This window comes from Mesoplodon mirus, assembly GCF_964341445.2.
Source record: "Mesoplodon mirus genome assembly, chromosome: 5".
In the NCBI taxonomy this organism is placed as follows: Eukaryota; Metazoa; Chordata; class Mammalia; order Artiodactyla; family Ziphiidae; genus Mesoplodon; species Mesoplodon mirus.
The window spans coordinates 89,127,576-89,146,690 of NC_138980.1; the positions used below are offsets into that span (position 1 = coordinate 89,127,576).

The 19,115-nt window shown below is 38.6% G+C and overlaps 1 protein-coding gene across 1 annotated transcript in view; it reads right to left on the minus strand.

The window, feature by feature from the left end:
- LVRN (laeverin) overlaps window positions 1–19,115 on the minus strand; it is a gene marked incomplete at its 5' end in the record, with an annotated part of 77,508 nt that overhangs the window by 13,941 nt on the left and 44,452 nt on the right. Inside the window, 8 exons of the mRNA XM_082620440.1 lie at window positions 1,565–1,718; window positions 5,658–5,713; window positions 7,807–7,946; window positions 8,555–8,631; window positions 10,581–10,753; window positions 11,173–11,238; window positions 11,333–11,398; window positions 12,393–12,536. Coding sequence (XP_082476566.1) covers window positions 1,565–1,718; window positions 5,658–5,713; window positions 7,807–7,946; window positions 8,555–8,631; window positions 10,581–10,753; window positions 11,173–11,238; window positions 11,333–11,398; window positions 12,393–12,536 — 876 coding nt within the window. The remainder of the gene's footprint in view (window positions 1–1,564; window positions 1,719–5,657; window positions 5,714–7,806; window positions 7,947–8,554; window positions 8,632–10,580; window positions 10,754–11,172; window positions 11,239–11,332; window positions 11,399–12,392; window positions 12,537–19,115) is intronic.

Consider the following 19,115-nt stretch of genomic DNA (forward strand, 5'->3'; position numbering starts at 1 on the left):
GAAATAATCTTTGTCACTAAATGTGTAACTTTTTAAACCTCTATAGGTTCAGTTTCCTCAAACGTAAGCAATACATAAACAATATGATGTGTGTCAGCACACTGCTTGGCACATAGTAGGAACTCAATAAATATTAACCATTCTTATCATTTACTATCACCCAAACATTTCTAGTTGTCTTTAAAATAGAGGAAAAATGGAGAAATATAAAACAAACTTTCTACCTTGAAACTTCCATGCTCAGTATATATATCTCTAAGAAAACAAGGAATACTGATTTATGCCTTGGATTAATTTAAGCCCTGACTCCAAAATAAAATTTCTTCAATTGAGCTACCAGCTGGTAAATAATAAGCTTATAATAGTCCTACACTTACCAATACATCCCTCAGAATAAATTAATGTTATTCATTGAAATTTTTAAAAACAAACATTAGCTTTTACTTCTTCACTCAAAACCAGTGATCAGATGTTATCAGTGAGCCACCTTGATCCCACCAACAAGTGTCTTCTCCTACTGGTCGCCATGCCACATTCAAGTACGTTCCCATCAGCACTTTGTACACTAGATAAAAGAAAGTCTGGAACCCCGAAGTGCTTGTGATCTCGCCTTCAGACTGTCCCAGACTCTCACTTGGAATCATCACCTAACACACTTGCTGGTTTTGTCTTTTTGTTTGTTTTTTTTTTGCGGTACACAGGCCTCTCACTGTTGTGGCCTCTCCTGTTGTGGAGCACAGGCTCCAGGTGCGCAGGCTCAGCGGCCATGGCTCACGGGCCTAGCCGCTCCGCAGCCTGTGGGATCTTCCCGGACCGGGGCACGAACCTGTGTCCCCTGCCTCGGCAGGCGGACTCTCAACCACTGTGCCACCAGAGAAGCCCCACACTTGCTGTTTTGTTTGCGGCCCTTAACTCTCCGAGGGGCTGCACCCAAACTTTGGCTTTGGTTTTACCTGTGCCATCTTTCTTATGATCACTGTTAAAGATCTAATAACAGAAATTTCCCCTTTTATAGATGTTATTTTCCCCTTTTATAAGGACAAGATGGCATGGTTATTTCTTCATTCATTAACTCTAATTGCCCCATCTCTCTTCCCAATATCAAAAGCAGCTTCAAAATGTTTACTTTTTTGGAATATAACTCTCTGGTTTTAAGTGCCGGCCCTATAAATCCGAGTATATAAATCATGGATATACAATTGTGAAAAATCATTCTGTTAGACTAACAATCTTTTAGGGAAACAGCTGTTAATAGATACTATCCTTTTTTTATAACAAAAAAAAAGGCATACCATTTCCATCCACTTCTGGTTTCTTAAGACACATTTATACCTCACCTAGAATTAAGAAACTGTCCAAACTTCTCTCATACTCACCTCCTAGACCAGGTCTATGACTAAGGTATTTTCTTCTAAGAGTAAACAACCATTCCTAAGAAAATGAATATATACAGAACAAATAGACTATTATTTTGGGAAAGACTGCTTTCACAGACACTATCTAAAATATGGAAGGAGGAAGACAGAAATTAAAAACAAACCCATCTAACAAAGAGTGAAATTACCTTTAATAGTGGATATATATCATGGTTGTTCACATCAGAAACAAGATCCCTGGTCACTAGGTTCACCAAAACTGCATGCCACACTATGATTTCATCTTCTTCAGCAAGGTACTTGGTTAAATCAAGTGCTGTTTCAATCTCTATATAACTGTTTCTGTTTGGTTTAAAAAAAACCCACAGACTCAAAAACTCATATTTGTTTCATGCTTCAGTGCCTGCCTTCAATAAGGTATATGAAATCAAGAAGCTAGAGGGTAAAAGTCCCATCTCATTGATGAAGTGGAACCCAAGCAATGTGGACAGACCCTCAATTTCAGTTTGATAGGTTCAAGTGCCCAAATTCTTGGAGGTTGTAGAAAATCCAGGCCAAACATTGGGCTGATTGTCAGGCACTAGAATATTTGTGCATTTAGTATACATTCTTAAGAGACTATAATTTCCATTCAACAAGTATTAATAAAAGTCATTCTCTATCTAATGCTCTGCCAGATACTAGTAGGAACACAAAACAAGTGAACACAAACAGGACACTCCTGTTGCTTACCAGCGAGGAGCTTATAACTTAGTGAAGAGCTGAGACTTGCACATAAGAAGGTGTTAATGAAAGGCCCTAGCAGAGGCAACGAATACAATAAAGTAGCAAAGAAGAAAAATATACGCATGTGATGGGAGAAGCAGGGAGGCCTTCTGGAGAAGGAAGTTGAGAAAAGCAGTGAAAGAAGGGTAGGATTGGAATAAGTAGAGAGATAGAGGAAGGCAGTTTAAAGTGGGAATTAGTGTGATGGGCAAGAAGATAAAGTGAGAATTAGTGTGATGGGCAGACCAAGTTAACCGAGGCAGGGAATTTCTTTTATGTGTAGTGAAAGATGGGAGCTAATAGGTAAGGTGAATCAAAAGTGTGGAGAGGGGCTTCCCTGGTGGCGCAGTGGTTAAGAGTCCGCCTGCTGATGCAGGGGACACAGGTTCGTGCCCCGGTCTGGGAGGATCCCACGTGCTGCAGAGCGGCTGGGCCCGTGAGCCATGGCCTCTGAACCTGTGCCTCCGGAGCCTGTGCTCCTCAACAGGAGAGGCCACGACAGTGAGAGGCCCATGTACCGCAAAAAAAAAAAAAAAAAAAAAGTGTGGAGAGCCTTGAGTATCAGGATGAAGAGTTTACATGTGGTGGGAAGGTGTTTAAACAACCGGGGTAACATAATGAAATCAATACCTTAAAATTTTGTTGCAACTATGCTGCAGAAAACAGAATGGAATTCTAATATAAATAGAATTCTAAAGGACTAAAGGCTGGAAGCTAATGCAATAGGCTAGGCAAAGGGTGATGAAAGCTTGGCTTAGCATGGAAACAGTGAAGGTGGTAAGTGAGGTGAGAATCCAAAAGACATTCCCCAGAACCCCAGAATGAATAGATAAGATATGATGGCTTGATAGGAGATGGAGAGAGAGAGAGAGCAGTCAAGGATATCTCTGATGTTTCAAGTGTGGGGATGGGAAAAGTAGTAGTAGCTTCGACAGACAGAGAGAAATTGATAGCAGGAGCAATTTAGAGACAGAAATAAAGTTCAGTGTTTAAGGTACTGAATTTAAATGACCACAGGATAAACAGAAGACAGGAGGAGACAAATAGACATCTAGATTTAGAAGTCATCAACATATCCTTTCATAAACATTTATTGCGTACCTGATATCTGCTAGGCGCTGTACATGTACATAATAAAATGATCACTGAAACCATCAGAAGGCATGAATTATCCAGAGGAAAGATACAAGAAAATAACATAACCATGATTGGTCTTAAGAATGCTCACGGCAGCAGGAAAAAGAGAAGTCAGATCCTGGAGGAGAACTAGGTTTGCATATTGGAGCCTCAGGAAGTCAAAAAAGAAGTTTGCAGGAGGTTGTGGTTAACAGTATAAAGTCATGATCATCTTAGAGAAATGTTTCAGAAAAGTAGTGGGTGAGGAAATGTGCTGTACATCACATGGGGGAAAAGTAGTAAAAAAACAAAGGATAAAATATGCAGACCTTCATTCAAGAAATACAACAGGCCAAAGAAAGAGAGAACACACTGCATCATTTATTATGTGTACTCCTTAATTTTACTGTCTGGAATTTAAGTTCTGAACATATATTCATTTTCCTGGTTAGAAACTTATCAGCAGAGCTTATATTGAGTAAATCCAATATAAATGAAATCAATAATTCTGTAATACACTAAAATTCAGGCTCATTAAAATTATACCTACAGTCATCATCATTGGGTAACAAAAATCACTTCAAAATCTTAATTGATAGTCTATTTATTTCCAGAAACATTTTTTTTGGATACATCAATTACTTTATTTCCTTAACTTCCAGTATCTTAGAAAAATATGAACACATCTACAATCTTCCTAAATTTATCCATTTAAACATTTAACAGTCTTTACAAATGCAAGTCTGAATCACTTGTATTTTACCTAAGCTTTTACTCTTGATCGAGATTTAAAAAATAATGATCCTTATACATTTTGCAATAATCCTATAAATATTTAAACACTATTACTTTTTTCTATTTACATCATCTCTACTGCATCCTTCTAAAGGTTTTCCTTTAAGGGCTTCCTTTTTTTTTTTTTTCTCATGGAAAGGCATTTTATTTTATTTATTTATTTTTGCGTGTGTGGTATGCGGGTCTCTCACTGTGTGGCCTCTCCCGTTGTGGAGCACAGGCTCTGGATGCGCAGGCTCAGCGGCCATGGCTGACAGGCCCAGCCGCTCCGCGGCAAGTGGGATCTTCCCGGACCAGGGCACGAACCCGTGTCCCCTGCATCAGCAGGCAGACTCTCAACCACTGCGCCACCAGGGAAGCCCTGTTATTTATTTATTTTTACAAATTTATTTATTTTATTTTTGGCTGTGTTGGGTCTTTGTTGCTGCGCGCAGGCTTTCTCTAGTTGTGGCGAGCGGGGGCTACTCTTCCTTGTGTTGTGCAGGCTTCTCATTGCGGTGGCTTCTCTTGTTGCAGAGCACGGGCTCTAGGTGTGCGGGATCAGTAATTGTGGCACACGGGCTCAGTAGTTGTGGCTCGTGGGCTCTAGAGCGCAGGCTCAGCAGCTGTGGAGCACGGGCTTAGTTACTCCGCGGCATGTGGGATCTTCCCGGACCAGGATCGAACCCCTGTCCCCTGCAGTGGCAGGCGGATTCTTAACCACTGCGCCACCAGGGAAGCCCAGGGCTTCCTTTTAAAACATTGAATTTTCTTTGCTGCTCCTTTAAGAGTCTTTCAAAATTTCTCCATAATCAGTTTAAACCTTATTATACCAAAGTTAATTTGATTGAAAATATACGACTTTCATATAATTAACTACCAAGTTTTGACTTGAGAAAGACTTGTCAAATTGTTGTAAAAAACATTGTTTTCTGTGGCTTTCATTTCTAATAGTAGTAGATGTTATTGCTCTTATCCTGATAATGACTTTTTTGAATTGCCTTTTTTTCTAATTTTTTTTATTGTTGCAAAATACACATAACATTTTTCTTCTTAACCGTTTTAAAGTGTATGGTTCGCTAGTATTAAATACATTCATATGTATAACTGATTCAATTTGCTGTACAGCAGAAACTAACATAACATTGTAAATCAACTGTACTCCAATAAAAATTTAAAAAAATACATTCATAATGTTGTGCAACCATCATCATTATCCATCTCCATAATTCTTTTCATCTTGTGAAACTGAAACTCTGTACCCATTAAACAATATCTCCCCATTCCCCCCTCCCATCCTCCTGCACCAGCCCTTGGCAACCAGCAGTCTTTCCGTCTCTCTGATTCTGACTACTAAGTACCTCATGTAAATGGAAACATACAGTATTTGTCTTTCTGTGCCTGGCTTATTTCACGTAGCTTAATGTCCTCAACGTTCATCCATGTTGTTGCATATTCTAGCAACTTTTATATCATAAATTCCATAATAACCACAGAATTTGATCCTAATCTTAATAAGTTAGGGCCTGTATATACTAAAGAACCAAGTTCATAGTGATGAGGTTATTATTTTTATAAATTTCTCAAGGTACATGCTAAAATGATGACAGAGGAAAATATACTCACTTAGACAAGGAAAAGGCATCATCAAGCAACTGAAGTCTGTGAATAACAGGAATAGCCTGCAAATGAGATCCAAAAATGTTCAGGAAAAGATGAGAATATTTTTAGTGAAAAAATAATTTTCAAAATAATAACAACATTAAAGATCATTGCTGCTTACAAAGCACTTTCATGTGAATTATGTACAGAGAAATGATCATTTCTAAGGCTAGTTCCCATAATTTATTTATTATACATCTGCTTTTGATAAGTGATCCCTCTGGACATCAATCATAAGGCTTAAATATGCCTGAGAGTTTTGCCAAAATACTCTGTGAAAAACAGCATGTTAAAAAATAAAACAGGAAGCCAAGTTTAAAGGGCCTCTCCAAAACAGAAAGTATACATTAAACTGTATCACAATGTCCAAATTGTTGTCAGGGGACTTTTTGGCATAGGAAGCCTTAGAGAATATTACTTAGCACTATTTTGGCAATAGTGAGGTACTCTTTTCAATGGTATCTTTCTTCTCAAGAGTTTACTAATTTGACACAATACCACCAACAGAGCCCTTTGAATCATGAAAAGGCAGGAGTCAACTGCCAACCTAACTCCTCAGGCTTCGGTTTGAGCTCCCTGGAGTTGTCAGGCCACAGGACTCTGTCTCAGCTTGTGTCCTAAGGGTGCCCAAAGTTTCCTACAGCAGTCCTTCAATACCCCTCCCAGCATGTTCATATATGTGGTCCCAAAAAATTTATCTTCACAACATCCCTTTAAGCATCTGAACAAGCCAAGCTTAATCCTTTCCTTTGTTGTAGCCGCATATCTTTTCTGGCAGTAATAATAACACTTACATTTTCTAGATTAATATTAATAATAAAAATGTTTTATTTGCTCAGCAATTATGTTGTATGAATAATTGACCCCAGTTTTTCAATAAGTGAATCTACAAGGGTTTCAAGAAATCATAGCTATCATGGCATGACCTAGTGCTTCCATGGCTAAGACTGCCCTTAGAAATTAAAAAGAATTTAGCTACTCTGAAAAAGATTTTTAAATAAAGTATTATTATAACTGTTTTTTGTACTTTTATTCAAAAGACCAATGATAATTTTTTTAAATTACTGATCATGTTCTGAATGCCCAAATTGTGTCAGGTCTCTGTTAAACATAATATACACATCACCTTATTTAATCTTCACAACAACCCTTTAAGGTCTATTACGCCCATTATTACACTGATAAGGAACCCAAGGCATGACTGAGCAAACAAGAGGCCCAATGTCACACATCTGGTAAATGATGGACAAAAATATGAACAGAAGTCTACCTGACCCAGAACCTGAGCTCTGGACCAGTATGCCGTGCACTGCCTCTTCTGCCAGAGAGGCTGCTATGTGACTCACAGAACTTTTGAAGAGAGAGACACCTAAGATATCTTTTAGTTCAACTCTCTAGTTTTACGAATAGAGACTAAATGAACAGTCCAAGATTTCACAGCAGAGCCAGCTCTATAGACCTCTAAGCCAGCATCCATCTGCACCAATGGAGATTTGGTTTAATTCAACCAATTAAATCCTGACTGATAAGAGCTAGCCAATATTTTAATATTTCTATATTGCATAATAATTTACAGTTGTTTTACAACTTAAAGCAATATTGGATTATTACTGATACCTTGTGAATTAAATTCTCTCCTTTGAGCGGGGGTGAAAATACAGTTTTTAGAAAATTAACATTTTCTAGCATATATGTACAGGCACCTATTATGGGCTTTGAAATTTTAAGTATATGTTTACTTGCATCATCTCTAATCCTCATAAGGAATAAGAAAGATATGATATTATTCCCATTTTAAAGTGAAGAAATTGAAGCAGAACATTTAACTTGCCTAAGATCACAAAAATAATGGTTAATGGGAAATTTTTCTGATTTTTTACCTAGAAAGGTAAAATTATTGTGGAAAAGTGAGATTAATGTTCAAAAACACAATGCATTCAACCAAAACCTCTCCTTTCTAAGAATAAGAAAAAAAAATCCAGTATGCCTTGGGGTGAGGGGTGGCAACAGGGGTCAGGTTCCCACCAGACAGGTTAATGAAAGCTCAACCTCTAAAGGCTAGAGAGTGTAATATTAATGATATTTAATAAAAGGTGTAAAAAAATAACCTTACCTTAGGATCTTTTTCAAGCTGTTGATTTAATTTCTTCCAACCAAATTTATCATAGTTAACTCTATAATATCCAGTCATATTCAAATTTAAAATCACCCAGTCATGATCAGAATCTGAAACTTGCATTTCAGGGAATACTTCTACAAAGAAACAGGTGGAAAGTTTGAAATGGTACATTTAAAAAATATTTTACTACATGTCTGTACTACACCCTCTTAATTCTAAACAGTAAGTCCAATAAAACAAAAAGTAAAGATATTGTAAAATACGTATTGATCTTACCACATAATGATATTTTTTCACATATAATGGCTTTTGATTAGAAACTTCCCTTTAAAGCTCTATGTTCAACAAGAATGATACAATATTTTAGTTTTAAACAAGATAGCTGGGGCTTCCCTGGTGGCGCAGTGGTTGAGAGTTCGCCTGCCGAGGCTAGGGGACACGGGTTCATGCCCCGGTCCAGGAAGATCCCACATGCCGCGGAGCGGCTGGGCCTGTGAGCCATGGCCGCTGAGCCTGCACGTCCGGAGCCTGTGCTCCGCAACGGGAGAGGCCACAACAGTGAGAAGCCCGCGTACCACAAAAGAAAAAAAGAAAAAAACAAGATAGCTTTTCAAAAGATAGACATGTCAACATTTTAGTCTCTGCCTTCATATATATATATATGTTTACACACATATATATATACATACACATATATATTTGCATATATATGTGAAGATATTTTTTAAAATTTGTTACTTACTGCTGCTTTTATCTAGCCAGACTAAAGACTGTGTAGTTCCATTTTTTATCCAAAGAATAGGTACAATCCATGTGTCACTTTTTGGAAAAAAATGAAAAATTCAGTTAATGTTCACACATAAAAATATCAGCTCTGAGCCAATATTAAATAAGATGATAAAATAACAGAACTCAAATTCTTTGGTCATTCCTTGTGGATATGCAGGACTTTGCTCTTAGAATTATTCACTGTTGTTTCACAAGTCAGTTTTGCTTTGGCTATTTGTTTACTCTCTTGTTGTGTCTTAGAGATTTGCTTCTTTTTATAACTTAAGGTAGCTAGTAAGACTCTCCTGTATCTGAACTTTTCAAGGCCTGTTTATATTAAATTACAGCCACCTGGCCTTACTCAGGGGTCATTCAAATGCTACAGACAGACCCAAAGCCATCTGTGCCAAGAGAGTTGAATAATCAGTTAAGAAGAAAATGCTTGACAAACATTTCAAAATGCTTCTCCACCTCAAGCTTTCTCCTCATCTGAAAAGTGTTCAACAAAAATCAGCCAGATTACTCATATTAACTGAATGCTGGCATTCTTCCCACATTGGTGGACATGACCTGGATGAAGTCGCTGACCACAGGGAGGACATAAGTCATCTAAAGAGACACACTACTTGGAATTTGGGCAATATTTCCAATCTTGCTCAAACGCTCACAAGTCTGGTTTCTCGGACTTTGAACTGAGGGTCTCTGTTTATGTGATAGCTAAGGCCACCTCTTCTCACAAGTCATGAAATATAGGGAGAAGGGACCTGCAGTTCTCCTGTTCCCGCCCCTGGGGTTTTAAAGAAAGAGTAGGATAACTTGAAAATTTTGGTGGTGATATATGAAAATTAATTACTCATTTGTGTTGATACTTAATATAATGAGATCTGAGGATAAAAACTTTTATCAAAAGCAGTTGGAAGGGCTTCCCTGGTGGTGCAGTGGTTAAGAATCCACCTGCCAATGCAGGGGACACGGGTTTGAGCCCTGGTCTAGGAAGATCCCACATGCCGTGGAACAACTAAGCCGTGCGCCACAACTATTGAGCCTACGCTCTAGAGCCTGTGAGCCACAGCTATGGAGCCCACATGCCACAACTACTGAAGCCCACGAGCCTAGAGCCTGTGCTCTGCAACAAGAGAAGCCACCGCAATGAGAAGCCCGTGTACTGCAACAAAGAGTAGCCCCCTCTCACCACAACTAGAGAAAGCCCACATGCAGCAACGAAGACCCAACACAGCCAAAAATAAATAAATAAATTTATTTTTAAAAAAACAGTTGAAAATTATCTAACAAGATGGAGAAGGAAAGGGAAGGAGAAAGTGATGAATGCTAAGCCACTTTATACTTATTATTCCATTTCACTTCTACAACAATCCTCTGGTATATATGTTATTACATTTACTTTATAGATAAGTCAACTGAAACTCAGAGATTTTGAATAAGACTTACCTAAGGTTTGAATTTGGGATCTATAATTCTAATATTTTAGGTATGGCTACAAAAGCACAGATAAGTGCATGGGCAGACATGCACAGAATTATTCCTCAAGGATACAGTCACCATTCAGTTCCGTTTCTAGGGAAGGGAAGACAACATTGCAACAGGATCCCCTTTCTTCTTAACTAACAGGAGGCATTTCAGGCTCTATTTTACTGCCTTTCACACAGAATTCCAAGTAATTCATGACCTCTGTCTAAAGGAGAGAAGAGAATGCATAACACCCAAAGCTTTGGTCATGGGTGTGGCCCTAAATCACAGGGGAGGGGCCGTGCTTGAATCCCTAAATGCAGATCTCTGGCCTTGCTCAGCACATGAGGGGCTCGGCCCCATCCCAGCACGCCAGCGACATCCTGCATGGAGCACTCAGTCACCATCCCAGAATCACCCCATGGAAGGGTGTGTATCCAGTAGGGGTTATGCTTCCTCACCCACAGGCTGGTTTCCATTTGATCAGAGCTCAATCCCAAGGAAGGTGAAGTCAGAGGAGTAAATCTACCTACTTGTGGGTTAGAAGGGTCTGATTTTTAACCTTTCCAAGATAAAATGGCTCCTGTTTCATGACGCCAGTAGATACATTTAAGGTGATAACTGGAAAACCACTCTGGTGTGTCCAACTGTCCATGATACTTTTTACTGTTGCTGGCAAAAGAATTTTACTCTGGTCATCTATGGCCTGTTTTAAAAAAATCATCACAAAAGCAGATATTTATCATCAAAATCTTTTGAGGTAGCAATCTCCTAAAAGAAACTACATAGCTATTCTCTTCCTCATTTACATGGTACAATAGTTCCCAGTGGGTGATATTCTGGACCAAATTTAATTCTGTTCAACTCTCTATATATGAATGGTTCCTTAGTGCATTCATTCACTCATTCATTTATTCACTGAACACATTTTTTATGGATCTAACATATGCAGGCTCTCTTCTGGGCATTGGGAATATAGTGGTGAAGACTAAAGAAGCAACTCCTGACTTAAAGGAGTGTCACAAACAAGGAAAGATGGTTTTCCTGTGTCATTACCATACACACATGGCCTCCCGATCTTACAAAACAACTCAGCAAAAACATGGCAGGAAGTGAGAGAATTACCATTTGAAAATGCCTCCATAGATCATCTTGCTCAGCATTTGAGTAAGAAAATGTCTCCAAATATGACTGTCAAAATAGAAAAGTTAAGGTTAAGATAAATAACATGCCAAAGCAATTTATGTTTACTGTTTTCCAGGTAACAACAATTTTGTAAACTCACCTTAAGTGCGCTGATAAATATTTTCTCATTCAAGAAACTAGAAAGCATCCGGGCCAGAGACGCTCCCTAAGACATAAGAAGCTGTCCATTATTTAAACAAAATTCGGTATCTAAATATTGATGCATTCCATTCTGATAAGCAAGATTCTGGGCTGTGCTCCTGATTGCATTGTGCACTTTAGTTGAATGTCTGGGTTGTCCCCAAATGTGCTAATAAAATAGGAGACTGTCACTAATTAATAGGTAAAAGATGAGAAAATGTCCTACATATAAAGAGTTCAGGGCACAGAAAAGTTTTTAAACTGAGAGACTCATACGGCAAGTGTAAAGAAAAAAACGTTGCCTGCCATTCCAGTTCTACAAGGATCAGCCATTAGCCACTGTAGATGCCCACTGAAAGTGCACCCTGGGGGGAATTCAGGATGGAGAAAAACAGGAAGCATTCTGTGCTTTGAATATACTGGCCCCTAGATAGTTAAGATGTATATGTAAGGAAAAATTTCAATGACCCCAGATTTTTACATTTTTCTGTATACAGAAAAGCACTAAAATTAACTTGAGATGTCTGTTCCTTGTGATTAGCAGTAATCTTTTTATGCTTGGCTGCATGTTTTTCCCAGCAAAAAAAGTTCAGATATATCCTGGCCCCTCCCTTACCACTTTGGAGTAGTTTCTCAGAGCACTCTGAGAGGCTGTCTCCTGGGCTATAGTCCTCAGTAAGATTCCTGAATAAAACTTAACTCACAACTTTTATGTTGTGTGTTCTTCTTGCAGTCGATACAAGAACAAATTTCCACCAAGCAGAAGGGTTCACCTTAAAAGTAGCAAGCTAAGTCTATATTAATAAAGGTAGATGATACTGAGCATGATATTGTAGTTGATTAATATTTACTAGATAAGAACTGATTTAACCACGTTTTCTGAAATCCATCTACTGAATAATATTAAGGTTTTTGTACCAAAGTTGTGTAGTAGCACATTAGTCTAGGACGCTTAGAATCCATTTTATGTAGCTTTCTGCAAGAGTACAGAACAAATGTAAATGTGTAACTGATTTTACCTTGTTGTAAGTAAATAGGTCAAAGAGCTCGTTTATTTCATTGGTTTCTGTGAAATTTTCCAACTTCATGGAGACAGCTCTAGATACCAGGGCGTGATCTTCTCTGAGGACACCATGTAAAATGTTAGAAAAAAAGATCTCATTCTAAAAGGAAAACATTGAGCCACGTTAACTTCTGAGGTGTAACAGAAACACAAAGTTCAATGTTCCTAAAATACTTTCAAAAACTAACACTGAAGAAGGGAAAAATCAATAATTGAGAAGTACCCTTTGGGCTACAATGGGCCAAATAAGTTAGGATTCCTTGAATAACAAAACTCTAAGATACTTTCCTTCCCATTTGGTATGCTTTTTTATTTCAATTAAAAAAAATTAAATTACAAAAGTTAATGTGGTTTCCAAGAGAGACATCTACGTTGCCCTAAGGAGGTTCCTGGCCACCCAGACAGGTCCTCCAGGTAACAGCATCTCTAGGTGGTTTTAATCCTCTAGAATTTTATCGGTAATTTTATTAGCAATCCCTTAAAATTTATCAGTCTCTGTTACATGGACATTTATAAACCAAAAGCATGCCAGATTTACAAATTCACAATGATGCTGATGTAATATTAGTTATTAGAAATAAATCCACAGACTGGATACCCATGCATTAAGAGATGGCAATTATTTATATTTTAATAAGTACAGAACTCTCCAAAAGACTAGATCTCTCTTAGACTCATGACAAGGGCCATTTCTTTCTGAAGGAAAGCTAGAAGGAAAACCAAAGAATAGTCAAGAGGTACCTGGGAATACAGAGCCAAAGAAAGGGCAGTAGAGAAACTACAGGGACAGCTCACTCATACCCTGGAGAGCCGGGCGAGCACTTGGTAATCTACATGAAGTCTCAGCTCCCTAGTGACTCTTGCCAGGATCCCCAAGTTGACTCTCTAACCCCTCAACAGTGTCAGATAAATTTTCAAACTCTGCCCCGCTTCCATTTGCCAATGTTCCAATCAACCCTCTCCTAAACATTATGTTTAGATTTATTAATACTTTGGTTAAGCGATCATCAAACTCTGCTCTTCCCCAAATGAGAAAGCCTGTCATTCAGAGCAATGCATGCCAAACTTTAATGTCAATAAGGATCCCCTGGGAATTTTGTCAAACTCATATTCTAACAGTTGGTCTGGGCTGGGGACTGTATTTCTAATAAACTACCAGGTGATGCTGATGTTGCTAGTTTGAGAATCACACTTTGAGAAGCAAGGATTTAGAGGAGACATCTGCCTAAGTCTGACCTTATTCATTAAGTATAGATTTTACTAATTTAACACCCAAGAGCTCTTGAGAGTGTGCACTGTTGACCCATAACACAATGAAGAAAATAGCAAAAATAAAAAACACCCATAAGCCCACACCCTACAATAACTCCCATTAGGATGTTGTTAGTCCAGCTCTTTCCAATCTTTTCTCCTATCTATTTATTTATTCTCATATTTGTAAAAACAACCTTTTTTATTTACTTATTATATTATTCATTGAGAAATTTTGCTGTCTTATCTTTGTAACTATTCCTAATAATGGCCACTGCATTGTAAGTGAAATAAATATAACTTGGAAAGAAATAAACCAAACCTTAATCATGGTTATCACAGGGTGGTCAAATCACAGATGATTTTCTTCTTTTCAAAGTACTGCAGATATAACTTTTGCAAAAGCAAAACATTAAAATAAATAAATACACAGCTGTAAAATACCCCATAAGGTCGATGGACCATAGTTGACAACCATTTCCCTATTAGTTAGGCATTTAAGTTGCTTCCAGTTTTGTTTTTTGTTTTTGTTTTTTTGCAGTTATAAAAAATGTATTAATGAACACTTTTGTACATATAGCGTTTTCCATATTTTGTGGGGGTTTTCTCTCTCAGAATGGATTGTCTGTCTCTCTTCTGCCTGCCTGGTATAAGGTTTTACATAATCTTCTTGGTTTCATCAGAATCACACAAGATAACTGTGACTAATGAGACGAACACCTCTTCCTCAACATCCCTCAGGTTTTTCTACTCTGGGCCTCCCATAAGGTGATGCTCATCCCAGCCTGTTCCACCCCTGAAGGGAAACTCTACGTAAAAAGTAATACCAGCTTTTTAAAAAACATTATCTAGCTACTGCATACAGTGATTGGATAAAGCGATTCTAGACACTCACTATTACTTTCTTCCTGCAAGCTGTGAGATCCCAGAGAACAAAACCTGTTTCTATTAAATCTACTATTATCCTAAGAAATATAACAGTATTTATGATAATAAATTTGTATGGAATATCAATGTGGTTAAAAGCACAGGCTTTGGAGTGAGCTGCCTGGGTTTGAATCCTACCGCAGCCTCTTAGGAGTTGTGTGACTCATAAAAGGCAACCAACTTCATCACTCTGAAACTCAGTTTCACCTCTGAAAATGCAGGAAGCAACACTGTCCTCACTGGATTATTATCAGGTCTAAATTAATTTACATAAAATTTTTAGCACTGTGACTGGCACAACCACTACTGTGATTATACTATTATTATTTTTTCTTCAGAGTTGTTTGAAGGCTTGAGTTAGATAATGTACGCAATACTCTATAAGCACATAATGAGAGCTTAGTAAAATGGTGGCTGTCACAACAGTGCCTGTTAGATACTCAATAATCTATTGAATGACTGTAAAAAACTTATTTTACAGATGAGGAATGAAAGCTCAGAAATGTTCAGCTACTTGCCTCAGCTTACAATGATCATAAAAGCATAGCAAGATCTGACAGGCTGCAAGGCCCTTGTGTGCCCTTTCCCTCCACCATGACTGCTGCTTCCTTAGACCAGGCAGAAGAGGGGTGGAAAAACGTCAGTGAGTAGCAATGTCAGAGCTGGAGCTTCAGAGATCAAGAAACCAATTGGAATGTTCTGAATCCTTGACCATGACCCATTCATCTCATACTGTAATAATTTTCAGCTGAAATTAGACCAGTTAGAAAAAATGGAAATTTGTTTCTGCATATGGTTCTGTGATGCTCTCTACTCAATTTCAATCTAATGACTAGATTAAAAGGAAGCCAAAGATTTGATCTCTCAAAGATCATTGAAACAGGGCCTTAAGCCTTTAAAAAAACAAAGCTCATGGCAATTTTCTCAAGCTCCAGGATCTGATACTCCTCTGGCAAGGGTTATAGTTCACTCATCTCTACATGGGATTGAGAAATGTACACTCAGAAAAGAGTGATTAAGAATCAATGATAAGGGGACATTGGTTCAAGATGGTGGAGTAGAAGGATGTGCTCTCACTCCCTCTTGCAAGAACACCAGAATCACAACTACCTGCTGAACAATCATCGACAGGAAGACACTGGAACTCACCAAAAAAGATACCCCACATCCAAAGACAAAGGAGAAGCCACAATAAGACAGTAGGAGGGGCGCAATCACAATAAAATCAAATCCCATAACTGCTGGGTGGGTGACTCACAAACTGGAGAACACTTATACCACATAAGTCCACCCACTGGAGTGAAGGTTCTGAGCCCCATGTAAGGCTTCCCAACCTGGGGGTCCAGCAACGGGAGGAGGAATTCCTAGAGAATCAGACTTTGAAACCTAGCAGAATTTGATTGCAGGACTTTGACAGGACTAGGGGAAACAGAGACTCCACTCTTGGAAGGCACACACAAAGTAGTGTGCATACCGGGACCCAGGGGAAGAAGCCGTGACCCCATAGGAGACTGAACCAGACCTACCTGCTAGTGTTGGAGGGTCTCCTGCAAAGGCGGGGGGTGGCTGTGTCTCACCATGAGGACAAGGACGCTGGTGACAGAGATTCTGGGAAATACTCCTTGGTGTGAGCCCTCCCAGAGTCCGCCATCAGCCCCACCAAAGAGCCGGGTAGGCCCCAGTATTGGGTTGCCTCAGGCCAAACAACCAACAGGGAGAGAACCCAGCCTGACCCATCAGTAGACAAGTGGATTAAAGTTTTACTGAGCTCTGCCCACCAGAGCAACAGCCAGCTCTACCCACCACCAGTCCCTCCCATCAGGAAACTTGCTCAAGCCTCTTAGATAGCCTCATCCACCAGAGGAGAGACAGCAGAAGCAAGAAGAACTACAATCCTGCAGCCTGTGGAACGAAAACTGCATTCACAGAAAGATAGACAAGATGAAAAGGCAGACAGCTATGTACCAGATGAAGGAACAAGATAAAACCCCAGAAAAACCACTAAATGAAGTGGAGGTAGGCAACCTTCCAGAAAAAGAATTCAGAATAATGAGAGTGAGGATGATCGAGGACCTCAGAAAAAGACTGGAGGCAAGGATCGAGAAGATGCAAGAAATGTTTAACGAAGACCTAGAAGGATTAAAGGACAAGCAAACAGAGACAAACAATACAATAACTGAAATGAAAAATACACTAGAAGGAATCAGTATTCAACAGAATAACTGAGGCAGAAGAACAGATAAGTGACCTGGAAGACAGAATGGTGGAATTCACTGCTGCAGAACAGAACAAAGAAAAAAGAATGCAAAGAAATGAAGACGGCCTAAGAGACCTCTGGGACAACATTAAACATAACAACATTCACATTATAGGGGTCCCAGAAGGAGAAGAGAGACAGAAAGGACCCAAGAAAATATTTGAATAGATTATAGTCCAAAACTTCCCTAACATGGGAAACGAAATAGCCACCCAAGTCCAGGAAGTGCAGAGAGTCCCATATAGGATAAACCCTAGGAGAAACACACCGAGACACATAGTAATCAAATTGGCAAAAACTAGAGACAAAGGAAAACTATTGAAAGCAGCAAGGGAAAAATGACAAATAACATACAAGGGAACTCCCATAAGGTTAACAGCTGATTTCTCAGCAGAAACTCTACAAGCCAGAAGGGAGTGGCATGACACATTTAAAGCGATGAAAGGGAAGAACCTACAACAAAGATTACTCTACCCAGCAAGGATCTCATTCAGATTCGATGGAGAAATCAAAAGTTTTACAGACAAGCAAAAACTAAGAGAATTAAGCACCACCAAAGCAGCTGTAAAACAAATGCTAAAGGAACTTCTCTAAGTGGGAAACACAAGAGAAGAAAAGGACCTAGAAAAACAAACCCAAAACAATTAAGAAAATGGTAATAGGAACATACATATCAATAATTACCTTAAACGTGAATGGATTAAATGCTCCAACCAAAGGCCACAGGCTCACTGAATGGATACAAAAATAAGACCCATATATATGCTGTCTACAAGAGACCCACTTCAGACCTAGGGACACATACAGACTGAAAGTGAGGGATTAGAAAAAGATAATTCCATGCAAATGGAAATCAAACGAAAGCTGGAGTAGCAGTATTCATATCAGATAAAATAGACTTTAAAATAAAGAATGTTACAAGAGACAAGGAAGGACACTACGTAATGACCAAGGGATCAATCCAAGAATAAGATGTAACAATTATAAATATATATGCTCCCAACAAAGGAGCACCTAAATACATAAGGCAACTGCTAACAGCTATAAAAAAGGAAATTGACAGTAACACAATAATAGTGGGGGACTTTAACACCTCACTTACACCAATGGATAGATCATCCAAACAGAAAATTACTAAGGAAACACAACCTTTAAGTGACAATAGCCCAGATAGATTTAATTCATATTTATAGGACACTCCATTCAAAAAGAGCAGATTACACTTTAATGGAACATTCTATAGGATACAACACATCTTGGGTCACAAATCAAGCCTTGGTAAATTTAAGAAATTGAAATTATATCAAGTTTCTTTTCTGACCACAATACTATGAGACTAGATATCAATTACAGGAAAAAATCTGTAAAAAATACAGACACATGGAGGTTAAAAAATACATTACTTAATAACCAAGAGATCACTGAAGAAATCAAAGAGGAAATCAAAAAATACCTAGAAACAAATGACAATGAAAACACAATGACCCAAAACCTATGGGATGCAGCAAAAGCAGTTCTAAGAGGGAAGTTTATAGCAATACAAGCCTACTTCAAGAAACAAGAAAAATCTCAAATAAACAATCTAACCTTACTTCTAAAAGTAACTAGAGAAAGAAGAACAAGCAAAACCCAAAGTTAGTAGAAGGAAAGAAATCATAAATATCAGAACAGAAATAAATGAAATAGAAAAAAAGAAAACAAGAGCAAAGATCAATAATACTAAAAAGCTGGTTCTTTGAGAAGATAAACAAAATTGATAAGCCATAGCCAGACTCATCAAGAAAAAGGGGGAGAGGACTCAAATCAATAAAGTTAGAAATGAAAAAGGAGAAGTTACAACAGACACCACAGAAATACAAAGCACCAAAAGAGACTAATACAAGCTACTCTATGCCAATAAAATGGACAACCTGGAAGAAATGGACAAATTCTTAGAAAGGTATAACCTTCCAAGACTGAACCAGGAAGAAATAGAAAATATGAACAGACCAATCACAAGTAATGAAATTGAAACTGTGATTAAAATCTTCCAACAGGGCTTCCCTGGTGGCGCAGTGGTTGAGAGTCCGCCTGCCGATGCAGGGGACACGGGTTTGTGCCCCGGTCAGGGAGGATCCCACGTGCCGTGGAGCGGCTGGGCCCATGAGCCATGGCCACTGGGCCTGCGCATCTGGAGCCTGTGCTCTGCAGTGGGAGAGGCCACAACAGTGAGAGGCCCGCGTACCGCAAAAAAAAAAAAAAAAA